Source organism: Haemaphysalis longicornis, unplaced genomic scaffold, assembly GCF_048455015.1.
Source record: "Haemaphysalis longicornis isolate Haplotype H1 unplaced genomic scaffold, Haemaphysalis longicornis Haplotype H1 scaffold_1, whole genome shotgun sequence".
Lineage (NCBI taxonomy): Eukaryota > Metazoa > Arthropoda > Arachnida > Ixodida > Ixodidae > Haemaphysalis > Haemaphysalis longicornis.
The window spans coordinates 466,239,784-466,262,327 of record NW_027526203.1 but is presented as its reverse complement, the minus strand read 5'-3'; the positions used below and the strand labels follow the sequence as shown (position 1 = coordinate 466,262,327).

The following is a 22,544-nucleotide window of genomic DNA, read 5'->3' as shown; positions in this document are numbered from 1 at the left end:
AAGATTCTCTACCTTCAAGTCCTTTCCCGGTTTCCGGATAAACCGAATTTCCGCTGTTTTCCACTGTTGCGGTAACGAACCAGCGATCCAGTACTTCTGAATGAAATGATCGACCGAAGCTGGAATGTCTGCTTCGCCTATAGGTAGTAGAGAGCTCTCGCTGTAATTAGGTCTGGTCCCGGAGCTGCGTTATTGTTCATGTTGGCGAGCTTAGCCTTGATTATGTGTAGTGACGGGTTCGTCCAAGACTTCATTTGGTTCTCCTTGGTAATCCGGGTAATCACCCCAGCGGTCTGTGAGGATATACTTGGCCTTGAGGTCCGTCCCGGGTATTCGTGCACCAGCTTAGCAAGTCGATTGACATTCTCAGTCCTCGTGGCGGTTGGCTCCATCATTGCCTTAAGAACCTTCCGCGTCTTCGCCACGCCTAACTGGACCGACATGCTATCAAAAAAACTTTCGCCAGTTTTGATAAACAAGATTTATGTGTTAATCCTCGGCCTCCAAGCCGGGCCACTCGACGTCGTAGCTTGCGGTTGAGGGGCGGTCTCCGCGCCATCTCTTGGTCAGCGATTCTCTGGCATCCCATATGTGGTGCAGATGCGAGTCAACAGCTGGCACGCCTTATGAAGCTTCGATTTTTCGCGTATAATGTTCCACGTCCAATTAGAGTTATCGCACGGCCGCCCGATGGAACCTTGTTTCCATCGAGCGGCCGTGGTTCTTGGGTCCACAGTTCGATGGCCAATATAGGTTGGGTGCCCCCTGTTCCCCAAGTAGTCTTCCTCTGGCTTCTTTCCACTTGTGTCAGTCTGTTAGACTGCAAGCTCGACGTTTTCTCTCCCACCTTCCACATGCGTCGTCCATGCTAATCTGTAAAATAAAGTGGTTGATTAATTGTCGGGTTTAACGCGCTGACGCAACGCAGGCGGTAAGGCGCGCCGTAGTGGAGGGCTCCGGATTAATTTTGACCACATGGGGATCTTTAACGGGGACCGAAATCTCGTACACACGGGTACCCGGCACACCTGCGCATGCGCACAACCAGTTTGTCCGCCCTTGCGCGCGCGCAGTGGCGCTGGTTGCCTACAGGGTTCCGTACCGGGGCCTGATCTCCACTCCTGAAGCTTCTGATTTTTTAGCGGTGAGCTCGACCACACGCGGCGCTGCGGAGCGCGCCTCCGTGACGTCGGCTTAGGGATTCTCGCATTTGTCGTCTGCTTCATTCGGGCTCGCTTTCCCTGCTATTTTTTTTTTTGCGCTCGTTTAACGTCTGATGCTTTTTTTTTTTTCCGCGCCAGATTTTTCGTGGGCGTGACTTTTTATCATAATAATAGACTTACAATAGCATACACTTGCTCAAGGTGTGATTTAAAGTATAGTTTTGGGTACACCGATGCGGAAGAAACATTGCCGGCGTCGCCCCATTTATGGCGAAGTCGGTCCTGGGCGGAGCGCGAAGAGTAGGAGCTAGGTGTCAGCCTCTGTACACATCAATCTTTCGAACAAAGGAAACAGCCAGCTACTAATAACCGACAACAGCGAAAATGCAAGAGCAAAACAAATTCCAGGCACTCGGGGCTCTCGGCTTTGGCAGAAGGCATCGCGATCCCCATGGTAATCGTATGCAAGGTAAAACAGTTTTTGCAACCTTGCCGAACGCTCGAACGTATTGTATCACATCACTTTACGTTGTCATGGCATGAAAGTATGCCGACATGCACTATGGGCCGCAAAAACTGTAGGTTAAATTCCAAATAACCTAACCTACTGTGTGTATAGGCGGCGCGTGCTGGTTTTATACCAGACTTCTTAGCAGTATGGAGGTTTATTGAGCAAAACGAGTCACGTCTACGGCAAAAATAACGTGACACTATGTTCGTTCAGACCTGGGGAGATATTTCGGTAGGTTTTCCACGGCCATATTTTCCCAATATTCAGATATGCGTAATAGTAAAACAGCGCTCAAGAGGAGGAGGAGGAGAAGGAGAAAACTTTATTTAACAGTAAAATCGAGCTGATTAGTGGGCCGGGTCCTCAGTGCAGGACCCAGCCCAGTAATAGGAGTAATTTTCTTCAGTTCATAGAACGCCATCCTGAGCAGACCAGGATTTGCTCTTTACGCCTGGAAGGGTTGGAAAACAGTAAATAGCTTCTTGGAAATATTCGTGGGTTTCGATTCCTGGTATACTGGAAACCGGCACGTAAACTATTTCGTTAGATGCCGAGCATATCAAGCCTTCAACACCGTAATCATGTCATAACCGTTCAAATTGAGAGTCAGTTCGTTATGATAACGATGGTTTCGATAGAAGTTTGGAGTACAAAAGCCGCCTTCGAGTATTCAGACTACGTTGTCTGAGGCGCGATCGCGGTGGCGTAGCACAAACCTTCTCATCGTATGTGCATGTGAATAAACAACGCACGCTTAGTTTATGCCCCTTCTTGGCCACAGCCATAAAAGCCATTTTGTGAAGAAAGGAATGTATGCCATACAGCCCGCAGAAAATATCCACACTATCTTTGTGAGCCTCCCAAACATCCCCGAACCTTCTAGTAAGACGTTTCTGACGGTGCAAAGAAATTAATGCATTAGGCACAGAAAAAAAAATTCATCTGATACAAGTCAACAACAACAAAAGAAATAGAAGACAGCCGCTTTATGTCCTGCTGTGCGATGGGCGTGTAGGGGCCCGCTGCTTGGTACGTAGTATTGGACTGTTGAGTCTATCACAAAAACACTGTAGGGAAGCCTACGCATTTTGAATACTTATCGAGGATTTCTGAGCACTGAACCTCGCAAATAAGCTAATAAGGACGAGTTACAGACAATTTTCTGACCGATACTTTGAAGAAGGTTGTTCTCTCTCTCTTCTTGTGTGTTGCAAACTTGTGTAGGATGCAGCTTGAAATTATTCAGAGGGGTCAGAAGCTGGCAACAATAACTGAATCACTGGAAATGCGGTCTTCATGCACTAATTCATGAAAGCGGGCGATTTCTAGCGCAGGCACTGCTGCACTCACAAGCGGAGTGTGGCAGACGACAGCGGCGCGAGTCCCTAAGCTGACGTCGAAGCCAGGGGGCGCCACTCAAACATCTAACCGCCAATAGGGACCGGCGTGGGTGATGAGCACGAGCACACAAGGCGGAGCGCTAAGGCAAATGAGCCCTTCGAGATTGAAGCAGCTTTTAATAGATTCTCGTACTGTAAATAGGCGCGCCGGCCGTTTTTACAGCGTGTCTATAATTGGAAAGAGGCGGCGTTGTCTTTCCGTTGCAGCTGCAGCAGCCATGGACGTACCCGCCGCGGTGGCTCAGTGGATATGGCATTGTGCTGCTGAGCACATGGACGCGGGTTCGATTCCCGGCCGCGGCGGCCGCTTTTCTGATGAAGGCGAAAAGCAAAAACGCCCGGGTGTTCCAGATTTCGGAGCACGTTAAAGATCCCGAGGTGGTCGAAATTAATCCGGAGCCCTCAACTATACCGCGCGCCTCATCGCCTGTGAAGCGTCGGCGCGTTAAACCCTACAGTCAATCAATCGGCCATGGACGTTGTACGGCGCATCCCGGTAGACTAATACAGCCGTGTCACAGGCTGCAAGTTACGGCCAAGTCCTTTTCTGCGGGGCACCAAAAGGGCTTGCACGAACTCCCGACGACGGTGACCGCGATACAGGCGCAATGAACAATGCGCAGTTGCGTACATTTACCACTGGACGAGAACAAGTCTTTCTTCTCTGTAAAGACACTTGTCAGGGAAAATACGAGCGTAAGGGCAGTTTTTGCCAATGCATGCACCAATGGTGTGAGCAGGAAGGGGGAGGGTGGAGGGTTGAGGCTGAGAATTCTCCCTCCCCCACTGTGTTCATGGTCCTATCAACGCTTTTATCTGTGCGCGAGCCTCTGTTGGTCCTGTGTATTGCCTATGTGGATATATTTTCGCGTATCATGCCACTAATACGTTGAAGAAGACCTCTTGAAATAAGATCATGATTGCGCCATGCACGATAAACACTGCGAACATTTGGTGAAGACAGGCGTGTAAGTCAGCTTGAGACAAAATTAAGTGGAACAACATTTGACTCACACGCTTGTGTAAATGAAATCACATGTTTGACTGCATCTGTGACTTAATTATGCGCATGTGTAATTGACATTTTATTGATTTTTTTATTGTATGAGCAGGCTGCCGTTCGTTCAACTGCAGTCACATGGTGAACGACGGCAGGCGGTCTTTGTTCATAAGCTCACATTTCATATACGAAATATGAATACTATACGCAGCCCTTCAAACGTCCCAACAAGCACAAACGGCACAGACACACACCTGTTAACGCTGCCAAGGATAAAGTCTCAGAAAAGCAAAAACACAGACACGTTGGCGCAGGAGCTGTCCCGTCTGCTGCTTTCTCTTGACATCTGGCCACGTAGAGATCTGCCGGAGCCGACTGGGGACACTGTCCAACATCCTGCCGGCATAAAGTGGCACTGGAAAGCCAGTGAGTGCACTGGACCCTTCGGGGAATTCATGCATCTGTGGTAACTAAGTGCATTCAGATCAAAGCTCGTTCCGCGCCGCTAGCAGGCTTGGGCACGTTGGGCTTCCAGCAGCAGCCCCGGTGGAGCAGGACGTCGGCGGCAGCGGCGTGTGCCGTGGCGCGCCGAATGGCGTGCGCGGTCCACTGGTGGCGCGTGAGCGCGTCGGTGCGCGTGTAGCGGTGTCCGCATCCGGGCTGCCGGCACACGTGCACCCGCTTGTGCTCCTCGTCCAGGTGCGTCTTGCGGTGCTTGCTCAGGTGGTCCTTGCGGCCGAACCGCTTGGCGCACACGTCGCACGCGTGCGGCTTGTCGCCGCTGTGGATGCGCAGGTGGCGCGTCAGCTCCTCGTTGCGCGAGAAGGCCCGCTGGCAGGCCTCGCACTTGTACGGCTTGTCGCCTGCAAACAGGAGGGAAAGAGATTTTGCCGGGGTTGGCCTCGTTTTGCCGTGCCGAGAGCGCGCAGCGAACGCGCACACAATTGCAGAAAATACACAGACTCGGCGCAACCGGCGCTGCAGGCGCGAACACACAGTGACCTTGGAAGCAGCACCTCTATGGAGCCAGCCATCGCGTCCTTGCTCCGATGGCACGCACCCTTACTCTTTCCCTCTATACGCGCCCTCCCCTTTGAAGGAAAGAATGCTTATACGCTTTCATTCCACGCAATCGCACGAGGCGCTGGCTTCACCGTGGCTGAGCTTGAAGGTCAGATGGACGCTAGGAGAAACCAGCCGTTTTCTGACTTTGACCCGGAGTATAGAGCTTTCGCTCTAAAAACCAAGGAATCAGTGGCTCATTCTACCTACTTCTGGCTGTAGCTCAGAATAGGGAACGGGGAGGCGCTTGCACGCCTGAAAGCGTTGAAGAGCCATAATTGAAGCCTTTCAGCTGTCTTTTATCTTCCGACTTTACACGTTAATCTTTTAAGTTTTATACGTTTCAAGTGACCATGAAGACGAAATGCAACTTTATATAATTTGAAATAACTAGCCCTTGTAACTCACTCAACTTGATCATCGATTTTTATAACGAATAGAAAGTCATAAAGTATTGAAAAACTTCGAAATTTCGCGCCACACGAAGTCAGCAGTGACGTAATAGCGGCAGTACTAAAATAGAGTTATCAGTTTGTCAACTACACGTTAGCATTCAAGTGTCACTAGAGGCACCACTACAGTCATGTTTCATGACAGTGCATTTGGTCGGTGGAACAAGTAGTCCACCTGAGATTATAAAGAGCCAGAAAGAAAGTGGCTGGTGATCCCACCACCGCTTTATATCTTTTGCTTACTATCAAGCTTATTTGCTTGAAGTTTGTGTTTGGGCGCTTTAGATGTTTGGACTAAGCAGTCTTTTGAATAGACCAAACTTGTAATCTGTTTTCATGGCCTTTTCAATATTATCGCAAATAGAAATACACCTCTGCACCAAGCTGCGCGGTTCAAATATCGAATCGTAAGCGGGCCATTTGGCACATGTCTCGGAAGAGTGCTTTAGCATAGCGGGTAGCGTACGCTACGGTAGCGGCGGCGGCTACCGGGATCCGACTGCGCGCGCGCTGGCACGGCGTGGCGGCCGCCCGTCACAAAACGAAAGCGCGCATGGGCAGTTTGATCCCGGTACCCGCCGCCGCTAGGGTAGCGTACGCTACCCGCTATGCCAAAGCACTCTAGCGTGAAACCACGCGAGAAACAGGAGACGACAGCCAATGATCACACGGGCAGCGCTTTGTCCGTGTGTTCTCATCTGTAGTCTCGTGTTTCTCGGGCTGTTTCATACCCCCACCCGATCAAATATCGTCTGCCTTTACTCACGCAATTCAACACACAGCCGGATTGAGGTTGTATGTGCAGCCGCTACGCCTGCGCCGTGGGGCGCGTCACAGTGACATGCAACAGATCTGTTTGTACTACGAGTCCGTGAGGATCTTCAACGAGCTCTGAAATGTACGTATACGGCGTTGTCGGTAAGTCGATCTGCCTAGGAAGATAATTCTTGTTGATTTAAATTATTTGTTCTTTTCTTATACGACGTTCAAATACCTATCTTATCCTAAAAAAAAATCACGAGAGCTGACATTACAGCCTGATTTTTTCTACATGGCCTTGAGCTGTGATAACTGACTTTGCACTGATAACAATGACAACACTGAGTTCACCCTGAATTGGTCCAACCGAAACATGCCAACTTCAGAGGGTTGACACCACTTATCCAGGAAAACGGGAAAGTCCCGAGAAGGAACTGTCAGGTGCGCCAAGCCTATGAACTTCGAGTCTTGGCGAATCAAGTGTTTAATCATACTTTATTATGCTATTGTACTCCCATGAATACGCCAATTAACCCACGGCCCTCAGTCTCCAGTGGCTGCGAAGCAACTGACCACGGCGGCGGTCAGACCTGTGACGCAGCAGAGTGTGGTAAGAATACCTGGACCCGGACAGGCCGCCATTGGAATCTACGAAAGAAGCCGATTAATGAGCTAACAGTAAGGCGTAAAGTAGAAGAATTCAGGAGCGCGCAGAAGAACCGATATTCAGCTCTTACCGAGGAAGCCGAGCTTACGACACAGGAAGCCAGCGACGACCTTACACGCATTATCACGGAGTGTGTAGTAGAAGTAGGGGGCACGATGGCTAGACAGGATACTGGTAAACTTTCCCAGGAGGCGAAAGATCTAATTAGGAAACGGCAAACCATGACAATCTCCACCCCAGCTGACAGAATAGAACTAGCGGAGCTTTCAAAGTTAATTAATAAGCGTAAGACAGCTGACATACGGAAGTATAATACGGAGAGGATCGAAGACGCTGAAAAGAACGGAGGTAGCCTGAAAGCAGTGAAGAGGCGTCTTGGCGTGGGGAAAAATCAGATGTATGCACTTAAAGATAAGCAAGGCAATGTCATCACAAATAGGGATAAAATTGTCACAGTGGCCGAGGAGTTCTATAGGGATCTGTACAGTAGCCGGGACATCCAGGATAATGCCGAACAAGAAAGTAGTTCAGAGGAGATAGACATCCCACCAGTAGCGACTGAAGAAGTAAGGAAGTCTTTGAAAGAAATGAAAGGGGGCAAAGCACCTGGTGAGGATCAGATAACAGCAGACCTCTTGGAGGATGGCGGAGAAATTGTACTTGAAAAACTGGCAAACCTGTATACGCAATGCCTAATTACCGCAGTGTACCGGAATCCCGGAAGAACGCGAACATCATCCTAATCCATAAGAAAGGTGACATGAATGACTTGAAAAATTACAGGCCGATCAGCTTACTGTCGGTCGTCTACAAGGTACTTACCAAGGTAATCGCTAACAGAATTTCTGCAACCTTAGATTTCAGTCAACCTAAAGAACAAGCAGGGTTCCATAAAGGTTATTCAACAATGGACCCTATTCACACGATCAATCAGGTGACAGAGAAGTGCGCTGAGTATACTGAACACCTATATATAGCCTTCAAAGATTATGAGAAAGCATTTGACTCGGTCGAAACCCTAGCAGTCATTCAGGCATTACGGAACCAGGGGGTAGATGAGCATTATGTAAAAATACTAGAGAATATCTACAATGGGTCCACAGCTACTATCATCCTCCATAAGGAGAGCAGTAAAATACCTATAAGGAAGGGCGTCAGACAAGGAGACACAATCTCTCCAATGTTATTCACAATATGTTTACAAGAAGTATTCAGAACGTTGGATTGGGAACAGGTGGGAGTAGGGATTAATGGAGAATACCTCAGTAACCTCAGATTTGCTGATGACGTTGCCTTGCTAAGTAAGTTAAAGTAACTCGGGGGACGAATTGCAAAGCATGCTTTCCGCACTAGACCAACAGAGTAGAACCATGGGCCTGAAAATTAATATGCAGAAAACTAAAGTAATGATCAATAACCTCAAGACAGCACAGCAGTTTGGGATAGGGGGCGAGGTAGTGGAAGTTGTAAAAAAATATATCTACTTAGGCCAAGTTGTGACCCCGGATCCCAAACATGAGGCAGAGATAATTAGAAGGATCAGAATGGGGTGGAGTGCATACGGCAGACATTCTCAGATAATGAATAGCAGCCTACCATTGTCCCTGAAGAAGAAAGTGTATGACAGCTGCATCTTACTGGTACTCACCTACGGGGCAGAAACTTGGAGGCTCACTAAGAGGGTTCAACTTAAATTGAGAACGACTCAGAGGGCAATGGAGCGGAGAATGATAGGTGTAACATTAAGGGACAAGAAGAGAACGGAGTGGGTCAGGGAACAAACGCGTGTTAAGGACATACTAGTAGAAATTAAGAAGAAGAAATGGACGTGGGCAGGGCAGGTAATGCGCAGGCAAGATAACCGTTGGTCATTAAGGGTAATAGAGTGGATCCCTAGAGAAGGCAAGCGTAGCAGGGGGCGGCAGAAAGTTAGATGGGCAGATGAGATCAAGAAGTTTGCAGGGATAAATTGGTCACAGTTGGCACAGGACCGGGGTAATTGGAGAATAACGGGAGAGGCCTTTGCCCTGCAGTGGGCGTAGATAGGGTGGTGGGGATGATGATGATGTATTTTATGCCCGCCACTTTTCGAGCACGTCCTCCGTAAGAGCAGCCCCTCCTCTTATTTTGTGTAGCAGGTTTTGTGGCCCAAACCCTGCTACACAAAATAAGAGCAGGGGCTGCTCTTACGGAGGACGTGCTCGCAAAGTGGCGGGCGTACGTTCCCCGACACTCACGACACCTGAGACAACCCCTCGAGAACTCCAGGGAGACTACCATCATGACCTGCTCCTCGTGTCACGCGCCAACAAGGCCCACAATGCAGCACATGCTGTGGGAGTGATCGGGGCTCGCGGCGGAGAGAAGAGCCCATCTTCCGCCGTACATCAAGACCCTCCAGGAATGGGCATCGCCTCATCTGGGCCGAGCTCACCCAAGAGAGACTGTTATGTCCCTGTGGACTTTCGCTTGTTCCACGGCGATACACAAGAGAATGTAGACGCTCTCACCTTCTTTACCGCCTTCACCATCCCTGACTACACCTTGAGTCTCCCCTTCCATATAAATAATAATAATAATAATAATAATAATAATAATAATAATAATAATAATAATAATAATAATAATAATAATAATAATAATAATAATAATAATAATAATAATAAATTTTTCTCTAAGCTTTCTTATTGCGCATTAGTATGGGGCACAGCTACTACACCAAACTAAAACAAACTGGTCTTGTTGAAGAAGATTAAAGGGTTACTGAAGCGCTTTTAAAACCGACCAAAACTCTACTTTTTAGAATTATTACATTGGTCAGTTTATGCCTGTAAAGTTTTTTTCGTCATTTTTAGCTTGGGGACAGCGGTATTCGTCGTTAAAGTTGACCCTACGCCCCACCCACGGCCACTGCTCCCTGCCGCATCACCGGAAGAGCGAGAAACCGAGAGGCACCGACCGGAAGTAGCGTCATATTCGGAAGACGGCCAGCGACGTGCGCCGCCGCTTCGCTGTGTCCCAGTTTTCTGGGCGAAGTTCCGAATCAAGCAGGCGTGTAATCTGCAGTTTATTAATATTTATTGTGTAGAGTTGCTTCCGCGTCTATTTTTAACCGTAATGCTACTGTGTGATTCCCTAAAGCGACTCCTAGATACCAGAGATTTCCTACCCGAGCGCCCGTGGCACTGGCTACCAAAATATCGCCGGTCGTGCTGGCTACTACATTGCATTCACGAGTAGTCGCGGGGCCGGCCGTGTTGTCGGGTTCTCTGTGCTTCATACGCGAAACGACGGGCTCAAACAAATACGGAGGTACCCCAAGTTCCTGATCCATTATTATAAGGGAATTAGAAAATTTGTGGGACCACAGCGCTCTGGGCTTCCCGAACTTCTTGCTCGTTTTCCCGATCAACGTTGTTGGCTGTGACGACAGCTTAGCTGAACAGCTAGATTTTAAGAAGAAATCAAGCAAGCTGAAAGCATGGAGCGTTTTCTGCGTGCGGATGCGCTCCGCACACTCGCCGGTCGTGCATGCCCGTACGGCGCACGAAACGGCTCGCACCACGCATGCCGCGGCAGCGACCGCTCTTCGCTGCCGTCCAGAATCAAGGCCGTCGCGAAAAGCAAGGTAAACGTGCAAGAGATGATGATAGTGTGGTGAAAAATTGTGCTATAGGGATTGTCATCCAAGGTGATTTCGAAAGAGGTGATCGAATTTGTATCGCGATGCGGAGCGCCGACAGGTTGCAGAGGCTCGTCGACGGCAGCAAACGAACCTGCCCGAGCACGAGATGCGGCGAGAGGCCGATGGATGGCGTTACCTGCGCGCAAGAATGAGCACAGCACCGATCGCTAGAATGACTATCAACGTAGGAATAAGGTTCCACATGCGATAAAGGGGATGATAGTGTGGTGAAAAACTGTGTTAACGATAGTCATTCGCAATTGTAGAGATAGCAGCGACCAACTATCTCCCTTGGTGCTAAGTCTAAAGTTCCCAACATCAGCGGCGATCCGTGCAACCTGAGCCGGCTGGAGCTGTTTGGGAAGGCGTTCTATAGCTCGTCGGGGACCAGCGTGCTGCGCTTGGGTTCCTCTAACTTTTCGGGGGCGACCAGCGTTCGGCTCCCCTATTCTAAAGCATGCGTATGTGCAGCAATGCCACGTTCCTCTGACCGGCCGAACAGCGACCCGGCACCAGCACCTCTGCGCGACGCGGCGACCGGCGGCGGCCGCGCTGCCTGTGCGCATCGCAGGCCGCTGCACAGAGCTTGTTACCGCCTGTCCAAATGTAAAAACAAAGTTCCACATTCGAGGATGGGGATGATGGTGGGTTGAAAAATTGCTCTAAGAATTGTGACTAGCGCTGGTAGTGAAAGCGGCGAACCAATATCTGCGCAACTTCCTTGCACCCGAGAAACAAGTCGGCCATGAGTCGTCGGGGGAGAACCCCTTTCTAAAGCTCGCCGCGAGTGAACCTGTTGCGTTTATACTTCCCTCAGGTTCTCCTATTCTAAGGAAAGGTTGGCCCTTATCTGAACGGGAACAGAATGAGATCTTCAGGCTGAGCGGTCACCACAGCGCCGGCACTTCCGAATATGACGTCATCTGCCGCCAGCCAATCGCGAAAGGCAGCCAGGGCTCTCACCGCGGGCAGGGGTCGTTTGTTTCGACGAAAAAAGATGGTTTGGGTGTATTTACACATAAAATAAACATGTTTTTCGAATTCAGCGTCAAGAAAACCATAATGTAATGTCCCCAACAAAATTTTTTTGAAACGCTCTTCACCAGCCCTTTAAGAATATTCGAAAATTACTACAGCAGGCCTCAATACCTACCTACACATGACCTCTTTGCAAAGCATTCTATTCTTGAGGCCAATCAAATATATTAGTAAAAAATACTTCAGTAGATTAAGATTGATTGTAGGGTTTAACGCACCGACGCAATGCAGACGACGGAGCGCGCCGTAGTGGAGGGCTCCGGATTAATTTTGACCACCTGGGGATCTTTAACCATGTGCCGCAATCCCGTACACACGGGCGCTTTTGCTTTCCGTCTCCCTCAGAAAAGCGGCCGCCGTGGTCGGGAATCGAACCCGCGACCTCGTGCTCAGCAGCGCAATGCCTTAGCCACTGAGCCATCACGGCGGGTACTCCAGTAGATGAAGAATAAGAATTTATATACAAGGCTGCTAACGCTGTTACTGCCACAGAACATAACTTGCGCAGACGACATTGAGCAATGCCTTATACAAGAACGAACTACGGCCGGCAGCACGCAGATTATCAACCCCCCCATGTTAAACAATTCAATACATAACTTTTGGTAAACAACCATCAAAAATATATTTAAAATGTTCTCTTAGAGAAAAAATTATTCGGAGCATGAAATAAATTATTGCTTCGAAATTGTAAATATCTACTCTTAAGAAAGATCTTGTGTATTTTAATCGTTTGTTCATTCATTGCACTGCATTGAAAAACGCGCGACTGCTGTGATTCTATAACCTGCGTGAAATGTTCGTTTTTTTTGTATTGTTCACTTTACACAAAGTATACGCACAATGCGTGTTCGGGGCGCATGACTGCAAGTTCATTCTTTGTACTACTTTTTTATTTTTTTGTACACACGACTACAAGTGTGCGTTATAGTGTTTCTTGTACATTTGTGCCCGCACATTATTGCCACCTGGCTATTGCTTTAGTCAGGCATCAGGCCTTTAGCCCATGCTCCGCTTTCTGTAAAGAAACAAATAAGAAAGAAAGAAAGAAAGAAAGAAAGAAAGAAAGAAAGAAAGAAAGAAAGAAAGAAAGAATACTACACAAGTCGCATTTCGTAGTTGGTCTTATACAGCGAAGCTGTTAGGTTCGCGTTAGTCGGTATTTTTCGTGTCGCCCGTGAAATGAAGAGTGCATAGATTTTTCGCAATCGCGCATACAGCATACATCATAGCATTCATTTTAATAAAGAAAAAGCGCAAAACAAGCCTTCAAACCCCATAATTGATACGGCGCTCCTGATAACTGTGCGAGGCACGTATACACCGCATACATGGTATGCGTTTCCCCGAAGAGATTCTGCCGCGGTGGCGACGGTAATTGGTAACTTCAGGGGTGACGTCACTAGCATTTCATATAAAAAAATTATCAGTGGCTTAGCTCGGCTATGCCAGGATATACGTAGCGTGAGCTAAAGTTCAGCACCCGTACTATTGGATTGGATTTCAATCCAACACAATCCAATTTAATCCAATCCAATCCAAATAAAATACAATCCAAGCCAATCCAATCCAAGCCAATTTGATCCGATCCGATCCAAACCAATTTAATGCTTCTCGCGCTTGCGCAGAACGGCCCTTCATGGCACACGCGAAACCGCTCAACTAGGGTGGCTAGAATTCTAGCCATCCTCGCTCAACCTCGGTCAGTGTAGCTTACGTTACAAAATAAACCCGCATAGCAAGGAATTCCATTGCCGTTGCAGCAGCGCCATGAAAAGGCTAGGCTAAGGCTAAGGCTAAGCGAGGAACAGAAGCGCCCACAGCGGCGTCATGGCCGTCATGGCCTGCATGCAGACTATAGGCAGGACGTTGCGCTCAAAACTAGGAAGCCAGAAAACGGGTGTCAGGCTCAAGCAACGCAGGACGCAGCAGTTCGGGCCTAAAACGCTCAGCGCAAGTGCCGGCGAGACAATACTTAGAGATTTGCGAATAGGAAAACGCAGACGTACCACGAAAACAACCTTCAACGTTAACGCAGTGATTTCTAATTCTGAGATGTGTGTGATGGATTGTGTTTCGAGAAAGGTTTTACTCCGACTGCAAATTTCGCAGATGAAAAAAAAAATAATAAAGAGAAAGAAAAGAAAAAAGTAGCGATTGTAATGTGTTGGAACGGCCCTTTCATGGAAAGGATGTAAATTTCAAGAGTGCAGAACATGAAAAGATGTTGTAATAAGAGGTAAAAATGCCTCTACTCGAAAGGGCGCACAGATATCAATACTCCCGATCCCGGAACATGTCGAGCAGTCTGACGCTCCTCGGCGACATTTACTGCAGTAAATGTCGTCGAGATGTGTAATATTGCTCGACGGATTCGCGAGTATCGTGCGCCTCGCCTCACTAGTTCACGGAGGCTGACGTGGGTGTAATTCCCGTCGCTCATGGTATTTACGCCAATCTCCCTCCAGGTGTTCTAACCGTGGGTGTCTCGCTTTGGGCCGCCCCCGATTTGGTCTTGGCCAATAATGTAGCGCAAAATTGTCGCGGAATCAATCAGGGTATACCACGGCGATTACAAAGCGATTATCGCTACCATTACCCTGAAATAGAGAAACACTTCTTGCCTTTCATACCCCTATCAGCAGGTGTTGTGGTTTTGTAAGAGCTTCGCTGGACATCTGTTAAGTTCGGCCTCCGCATGTAATTAATGAAGGCCGCCGGTGGCCCATGTATTGGCGTCGCCTCCGCTGGTAGCTACTTTCCCGTGTCCCTTTCATGTAGCCGCACGGACGCCAAGTCAGGTGTTGTGGTTTTGTAAGAGCTTCGCTGGACATCCACTTTCGCAGAGCCGGGATGGCCAATCATATTTTAAATCCTTCAGCAACGCACACTCCCGGAATTTCATTTCTGTCATATGTCATGGAAGTAAAAAAATTTTAATGTAAACGTTTGCTCAACTCTACTCTGCAGCCGTCTCAAAGCTTATAGTCTATTTTTCACAGCAAATGTGGTTTTGGACGAAAAAAAGAAAGGTAATTGTTTTCGCTGAAACACGCGTATAGCCGTAAGGGTTCCGGGTGCCAAGTGCGCTTTACTAAGTCACGTCCAACAAAAGAGCCGAGCACAAAGCTTTCACTGCAAACATAGCCAGCTGCAGGCGGTATCGGCAAGGCCGACAGTGTCTGAATGAAAGGCAAAAGGCAGCTGTCGTGCATGCATGCGCGCAAACGCGTACGCCCTTGTGCGTGGGGTGGTGTCACCAAGATAAGGCATCCGCGTTTCTCACGTGCTGCACTTGCACGTATCGCATCCACGGCTCGGAAGCCTGCACTTGCAGCCCCGTAGAGCACTCCGCCTCGATAGCTGCCTTCCTACTCGCAGCTTTGCATATTGTTATTGGGCATAGCAGGCTGGCTTTGACGACGCGGGCCGCTCACAGCGCTAGGAAGCCTCTCATCGGAGGTGCGTCGTCTAATGCCGTATACACTATAGCGTCGTCCTCCGCACAGCGCCACAGCGCCTCTTTAAATCCGAAAGCACCTCGCGATGTCATAGCCCTCCTTCAACTCCGTTCGCGTTCCCTTGTGGCTGCCCTCCTCACATGTGCCGTCTGCAGGTGCACGCATTTGAGCTTTTAGATGCGAAGCATCTCATGCTCGGGCTGTGTCCCTCCCTCCCTCGTTGTTGTTGTCCGCCGTCCGCACTCTACTGTGCATGCGTGTCTCTTCAGCCCCGTCAGCGTTTGGCCTGACGTCTGCGCTGTCCACTATAAAAAGAAATAGTTAGGCGGCGCCCGGTTTTGATCCCACGACTCTCTGGCCGCAACGGGAGGTACGTGACGCTCTTCCCACTGCGCTACAAACCGAGACGGGAGCATGTGCTACGAACGCTCCTCATGTCCTTCACTTATTCAAACTACGTCAAGAAGCTACTGATACAACGAAGGCACGCGAAGCTGAGCGTCAACGGAAACGACGAACTGAAAACTAATGGGAACTTCAGTCGACCCCATGGCTGCTTCGCATACTACTCAGGGTTCCCCTACGGGAAGATGGTGTAATTTTCTTTTTCGGGGTTGTTGACGTTTCGCTTGCCTTTCCGTTTTTTTTTTCTTTTTCCGGTCCTCTGCTTTATTTTCTTTTCAACATGAGCACGGAAAAAGTTGCAAAGCACATCTACGTTTAGGTCTTCAGATGCGAGACACGACATCTTTACTAAGTCGTCGAGGCAGCGTTTTGGAATGGAGCTGCTGCATTAACCTTCCATGCTCCTGATGCGCTGAAGGTCAGCTGAGAGAGCGAAGCTAGCAGCAACGGTTTTATAGGAACCCCGAACTGTGAAAAGGCCACTGAGAGAGCACCACATTTACTGCGATAGCGTTAATCCTTTGGTGATTTTCCGCGGGCACTAGCCATCCGCAGTTGCCGTGGTTATCAGCCCTGCTAATCAAGCGTCCATGGACCGACGTTATTACCGCCAACCGGAAACGACGACGCGGCAGCCAGAAGCGAGCGCTCGCCAAAAGCTGAAATGTGGCGTGGTCAGCGAAAACAGGAGTAAGGAAAGTAGAAGGCGTGACTATAGGTACGACAGTGATGCTGCGGCAGAGAAGGAAGAAATGATACGTGACTTCAGCAAGCGCCGCGCCTGCGCCGTGACCTTCACCTCATCACGGTCGTCCTTAGTGCCGGAACTGACGTCATCATATTAAAGCACGTCCCACCAGAAGTGATGCCGGTGCCATCACTACGTCACCTAACTACAAGAAGTGGCCGGAATTTACCTCTCAAAAATTAATGGAAGGCCCAGATAATGAACAGAAATGAATTAATTGGAGTCATAAATAGAAATGATGTCCAGTATACAGGGTGTAATTGCACAAATTTGCAAATTACTTTTCGATTCTTCTGCGGCCCGGCCACCGCCGCATGCTCGAGCTGCCTGCCAAACGATGGATCGCGCCAAGCTGACAAGCGCCGGCCCCTCCACGACACTCACAGAATGAACACTTCGAAACGCTGAAACTGTCGCATCCTCACTAAAGCTCAGCAACGCCCCACAGCCGTTCGCTCTAGCGTCCACATCTTAGCCACCCAAAAGTATCCCTATAACCTGTCTTCTTCATCTTTCATAGCGTTGTACAGTTCACGACAGGTGGGGGCAGTGTGCACGTCATTTTTCATATTTGTTCCATTTAGTATTGCTAAGTAGGCGATTTTCGTTTTGTGATAGGCAATACTACGGAGGAACTTTACCTAATATGGATTAGATTTACTGAGTCTCCAAACTTGCAGCCACATTTCAGCTAAATACTGAAATCAGAGTATATACTCATGATGATTATGGGGTTTAACGTGCCGACGCTACACAGGCGATGATGCGCGCCGTAGTGGAGGACTCCGGATTAATTTTGGCCCCCTGGGGACTTTTAACGTGTGCCGAAATCTCGAACACATGGACATTTTCGCTTTTCGCCTCCATTAGAAAACCGGCCGCCACGGCCGGGAATTGAACCCACGTCCTTGGGCCTAGCAGCATGCCTTAACCACTGAGCCACCGCGGCGAGTCAAAGTATATTGCCGTGAACCATGTATGGGTTTGTTTATTTATTGTTTGTTTTTACTACCCGGCCACGCCCGGGTCTGTTATCTGTGTCCCAAGTGAAGCGCGTCTTCCATTCTTTATTTTTATGCCGCACGGGCTATCTTATTCAGATCAGCCGACTGTTTCGCTCTAACGTCATTAGCCCAGAATAATCTTCTTTGATCTACAATGTTCTGGATGTAAATCGACGGTTCCAGAAACACTTGCACCGGAAGATAAAAGCCTGCAGAGCAGACGCCGCGGTATTCGAATTGCCGACGCTCGCTTGCGTACGTCACTTTGCTGACTACTGCTTCGCCGCATGCGTATTCTTTAGTTGTTAGGGGAGCACAAGTTCGCTCCAATAAACTTGTTTTCCTTGAAGACAACTGCGTCGTTTTTGGCTTCGTGACAATATACACCCAGCATTCTTATCACTTCTATACTCCTACGTATTACTCCTTGCATGCTTATTCTTTCCGATATGCGCCCGACTAAGAACCCTTTGATGCATTTATCACATGCTACCGTTGCCATAATTGACCAAGTACAAAAACTCGGAAATAAGTTGTGTATCACTTTTATCGTTATGGCGTTGGTTTTCCACATTATCTACATTTTCTACATTTGTTCTCCGTAAATACCCACGGTGGAAGCATCGCGGACGCCGACGCCCATATTCGCAACGTCTGACGCTGGTGTCACTGCCTATCAAAATGGTGGAAAAGCCGTAATCCCCACCGCAAACTAAGAAATTAAGAGTTCGCCTCTGCCAATCACAAATAAGCATATACCCACAGCAATCTGAAAAAATGACAAGCAGTTCGCCCGCGTCAATTACAAACTAGCATATCCCACAGTAAACTAAAAAATTTACACCATCTTCCCGCGAGGGGAACCATGGGGTAGATGCGACGCATCGGGGGTTGCCGTTGCGTTTCCGTTATGTTAGCGATGTCAGCGTGTGGATTGCTGTTGTTGTGTATCCTATTTACGCAGCATGTTCACCCCGGATGCGTCGCATCTACCCCATGGTTCTCCTCGCGGGAAGATGGTATAAATTTTTAACCGAGCGCAAGCTGCGCGCTAACGCACAGCTGGCACGGCGACGGGAGCGAGCGCAGCCGAGCGCAAGCTGCGCGCTGACCGCGCTGACGCACAGATGGCGCTGCGGTGAGAGCGGCGGAGCGCGCAGCTGCCGCGGCGAGGAGAATGGGGAGGGATGCGGACTACGCCGCGACAACGACGGGGGCAAGGCGAGTTAAAGAGATGCGTTGCATCTAAAATTACGCCCACCTCCCCTCGCGGGAACCCTGGTGTGATGCGACGCTGGAGGGGGTTCCATTGAGCGTTTCCGTTGGGTCGATTACTCGAATTGCGAGAGCAATCGTCGGGTAATGCGAGAGAGAGAGAGAGAGAGAGAGAGAGAGAGAGAGAGAGAGAGAGAGAGAGAGAGAGAGAGAGCAAGCGTAGCGCGGACGACCGTCGACTGAGAGACCGGCCGGAGCGCGGCACTCCGCTTAATGCGCAGCGCGCCCGAAGGAGAGGAGACCGCGGAGAGAGAGGGCGCTGAACATGCGCACAACGCGCTTGCGCCGCGCGCAGCGCCGCCCACCGGCGGAGTGAGAGCACGCGCCGCACTGCGCGCGCCACAGATTTGGGGGAGAGGGCGCGCTATCACGGCGAGAGGAGAGGGGTGAGCGGAGGAGAGACGCAGCTGTGCGGACGCGGACGCGGACGACGACGACGACGGACGCAGGACAGGGCCGCCGGCAAGAGATGCTCCTCTCAGCGTCGCATCTAAAAAACAACAGACAGTTCGCCTGCGCCAACCACAAAATAGCGTGCGAAAGAAATGCATTCCTGCTTGTAAAATGTTGACGAATACAACACAAAATCGAGTGTATACAGTTCGTTCACTCCAGAGGCAATCGGTATCTAAGAGAAAAAAAATTATACTATCTTCCCGTGGGGAACCCTGATGAGGATGCGAAGCATCATGGGGGTTCCGTGTAGTTCCATTGTGTTGCCGTTATGTTGAGTGATTTGGTGTTTAGTAGCGCCAGAGGGAATTCCGCGTCCGGGTCCACACCGGTGGCAAAGGCACGCAAGCACTGTTGTGTTACGGTGAGTAGGCGGTGGTTCTCGAGGCGCCGAAACTCGTCCATCATGTTCTTGTCGATGTTGTCGTCTCTGTGGTAGAATCGGTAGTCTCCGTCAGCGTTGGTGAGGTAAAGGTTGTTGACGTTGGTGCACCGGCTGAGAGCAACGTACACGCCCTCCTCTTCGCAGCTTTGTCTTCTCCTTCTTCTTCTTCTTCAGCGGTTCCCCTACGGGAAGATGACGACGGTGGTTTAATGCGAAGCTATCTCGTGATGGATTCTTTGGTTGGCCAATCCCTAGGGGCATCCTGCCACAATCATCATCAGAGGCGCTGCGGACGGGGCACGGACGTGGGACAGCCCCCCGAGCAAGAGATGCTTCGCATCTAAAAGGGATACGGACAACGCCCCCATCAGTGTTCGAGATTTCGGCTCTCGCTAAAGATCCCAAGGTGGTCAAAATTAATCCGGAGTTCTCCACTACGGCGAGCCTCACGCCTGCGTTGCGTCGGCGCGTTAAACCCTACGATCAATCGATACGGAAAACGCGAAACAAGGAAAAAAGCTAAACAAGCGATCATTTCACATAAAAAAAACACAAGAACTTTGGGGGAGCGCGAGCTGGCCAGCTCATGGTGAACGCCTCATCGCTCGTGCCCAGTCTGCTGCGCTGGCTCGCGGCTTTCTGGACTAAGAAAGCCACCCTCACTTATGGTCAGTGAACGTTACGAATCCAAAAAGAAACTTTGGGATGCTGTGGTAGCACTATAGATGACTTTCCCATCGTTTTGTTTGCTTTTGCTTTCTTTCAGGTATATTATAAAATGACTGATCGTGGCGGGGAATGCGAACACTGCAGCCGCGTAAGCGTTGAATGTAGCTTGCGACAGGCAACTGTTTATTGGTATGCTTATTTGATGATACGCCAAGTTAGTGGCCTGGTCCCCACCCTTCTACTATTGTTCGGAGGTTTCGGGAAAGGGGATGTGCGGACTCTACAGTCACCTCACCCCTGCGTATGCCAATGCTTGTATACTGCAGATTACAAACGTTTCTCCTCACTCGTTGTCTCCGCAACAATTGTGCTTGGACGAAAGAAGGCGATGCTATAGATTGGAATGCGAGTGCACAGTCATCTCCAGCTACAGAGGAAAAGTAAGCAAGAATCACTTCTGGGAATGTCTCCACTGCACAGCATAACCACCAGGAAAGGGGGTGACAAGAGGAGGGGGGGTATTCAGGGCCGCCTTCTCTGCCATAAAGACCAGAGGGTGGATGATCTCCTTCGTTATGCCTGGTGTAGCCTGAAAAAGAGCACTCTACCGGAGGGCGAACACCTCCACAATGCGCAATGTCTGCAACGAGCCCTCAAATGGGCCAAGTTACAGAAGCAAGCGCGAAAACAGCACGCGTAAAGCCATCACGTTGGAAGCGAGCGGGAGCGTCCTCATGCTAGAATACGTGGCACTGTAGCAGACGACAAACGTGTGGGCACCGTGTGACTCCGCTCTGAGATAGATACTACTAGCAGAGTCCTACTCTGGTACTAGCCAGGCCCTCCAAGTGCGATGCAGAACGTCAATTAAACGTGTATATATGCCGCGCTCCGTCCCTAAACCGACCTAAAAGATACCAAAACACCCTTACGAACAGAATGCCTGGTATGGAGCCAAGGGAGCATTTTGCAGTAAAAAATAAAAACGTTGTGGTTTTGCAATGGCATGACTGGGGCTCGAGCGCTGGCCACTCGCGCCGAAATCCGCGATTCTTTCCCTACAATGACAACAGCGGGGGTTCTTTTAGCAGCTGCGCTAAGAGCAGCGGTGTTCGAAGCGAACCAGTAGATGGCACTGGGTACGGAACTTGTTCTCTCATCTTTCTCTCTCCCCTCAACTTTCCCCCATCTTTCCTTCAATAAAGTTTATTCAGACAATCAGCGGCGCGCGTGAATATCGCGTAGGTAACAAACACCTATTTCGCGCCAATGGCATCTGCTGTGCAGCCATTGGTTGTTCTTGACGCAAGTATTGGCCATTCCCGTGCTTCCACGACGAAGGTCGGAGCTCTTTCAGCTCTTCTTTTACCTTGCGTCCCCACACACACGCGCCAGTGCACGCGCGGGGCACGAGCTCCTGCTTCGTGCCTCTGCATCCGCACAGTACTCAGCCACGCGAGCGCCTTTAGGCCGTTCTGGAAACTCCATTTTCTCTCTTCCATGCAAGAGTCGACCGCCCCAACAGCCTGCTCCGTTCACGCATGCTTGCGGAATGCCAGCCACAGGCTTCGCCACCCGTCGCCGTACTATCCTGAGTCACACAGGTCTACGCGAGCGCAGCCGCTCACTACCGCGACTCCGCGACGCTCTATACCGTGGCCATCGAGCTGAGCCAGCGGCAGTGATGGAGCGCCTTGGACGGCGACGTCCGCGCAATGCCCCTGCGCCTGCAACCACGCCTGGACCGGGGGCCGCATGGCAGGGTACACGCCCAGCGTTAGGGAGGGTGCTCGAGCCGGACCCGACGGGCCAGCATGGTGCGCCACCAGCAACACGCAACCAGCGTCCGCCACGTAACCGGCAGCATGGGCTTGCCCCGGCAGCAGACCGAGGCACGCCTGCGAGCCCTCCGGCGCTCCCGTCTCAGTGCTGCGCTTCGAGTTCAGCTTCGCCTGACCCCGCTGACCGACGCGAAGCTGCGGGCCCTAGGCGTCTCCCGGCGTTCCCGTCTCAGAGCTGCGCTTCGAGAGCAGCTTCGCCTGCCCCCGCTGACCGACGCGAAGCTGCGGGCCCCAGGCGTCTCCCGGCGTTCCCGTCTCAGAGCTGCGCTTCGAGAGCAGCTTCGCCTGCCCTCGCTGACCGACGTGGGGCTGCGGGCCCCAGGCCACTCCCGGCGCTCCCGTCTCGGACCGGTGCTTCGAGAGCAGCTTCGCCTTCCCTCGCTGACCGACGTGTGGCTGCGGGCCCCAGGCGACCTTAGGCGCTCCCGTCTCGGGGCCGCGCTTCGCATTCAGCTTCACCTGGCCTTCTCGACCGACGTCCGCCCACGAGCCTCAGGCGTCTCCCGGCGCTGTGGTGTTTCGGCGCTGCGGTGCTTCAGGTTTGCATTCTCCTGTTCGGCAAAGCA

At 50.4% G+C, this 22,544-nt stretch overlaps 2 protein-coding genes across 2 annotated transcripts in view; both read right to left on the bottom strand.

Moving 5' to 3' along the window:
- Positions 1–22,544, bottom strand: part of LOC144156213 (pseudouridylate synthase TRUB1-like) — a 356,387-nt gene that overhangs the window by 133,722 nt on the left and 200,121 nt on the right. The gene's annotated exons all lie outside the window — the stretch shown is intronic.
- Positions 1,842–22,544, bottom strand: part of LOC144156209 (uncharacterized) — a 45,011-nt gene continuing 24,308 nt past the window's right edge. The window contains exon 2 of the mRNA XM_077688083.1: positions 1,842–4,937. Within this exon, the coding sequence (XP_077544209.1) occupies positions 4,555–4,937 (383 nt within the window). The 3' untranslated portion in view covers positions 1,842–4,554. The remainder of the gene's footprint in view (positions 4,938–22,544) is intronic.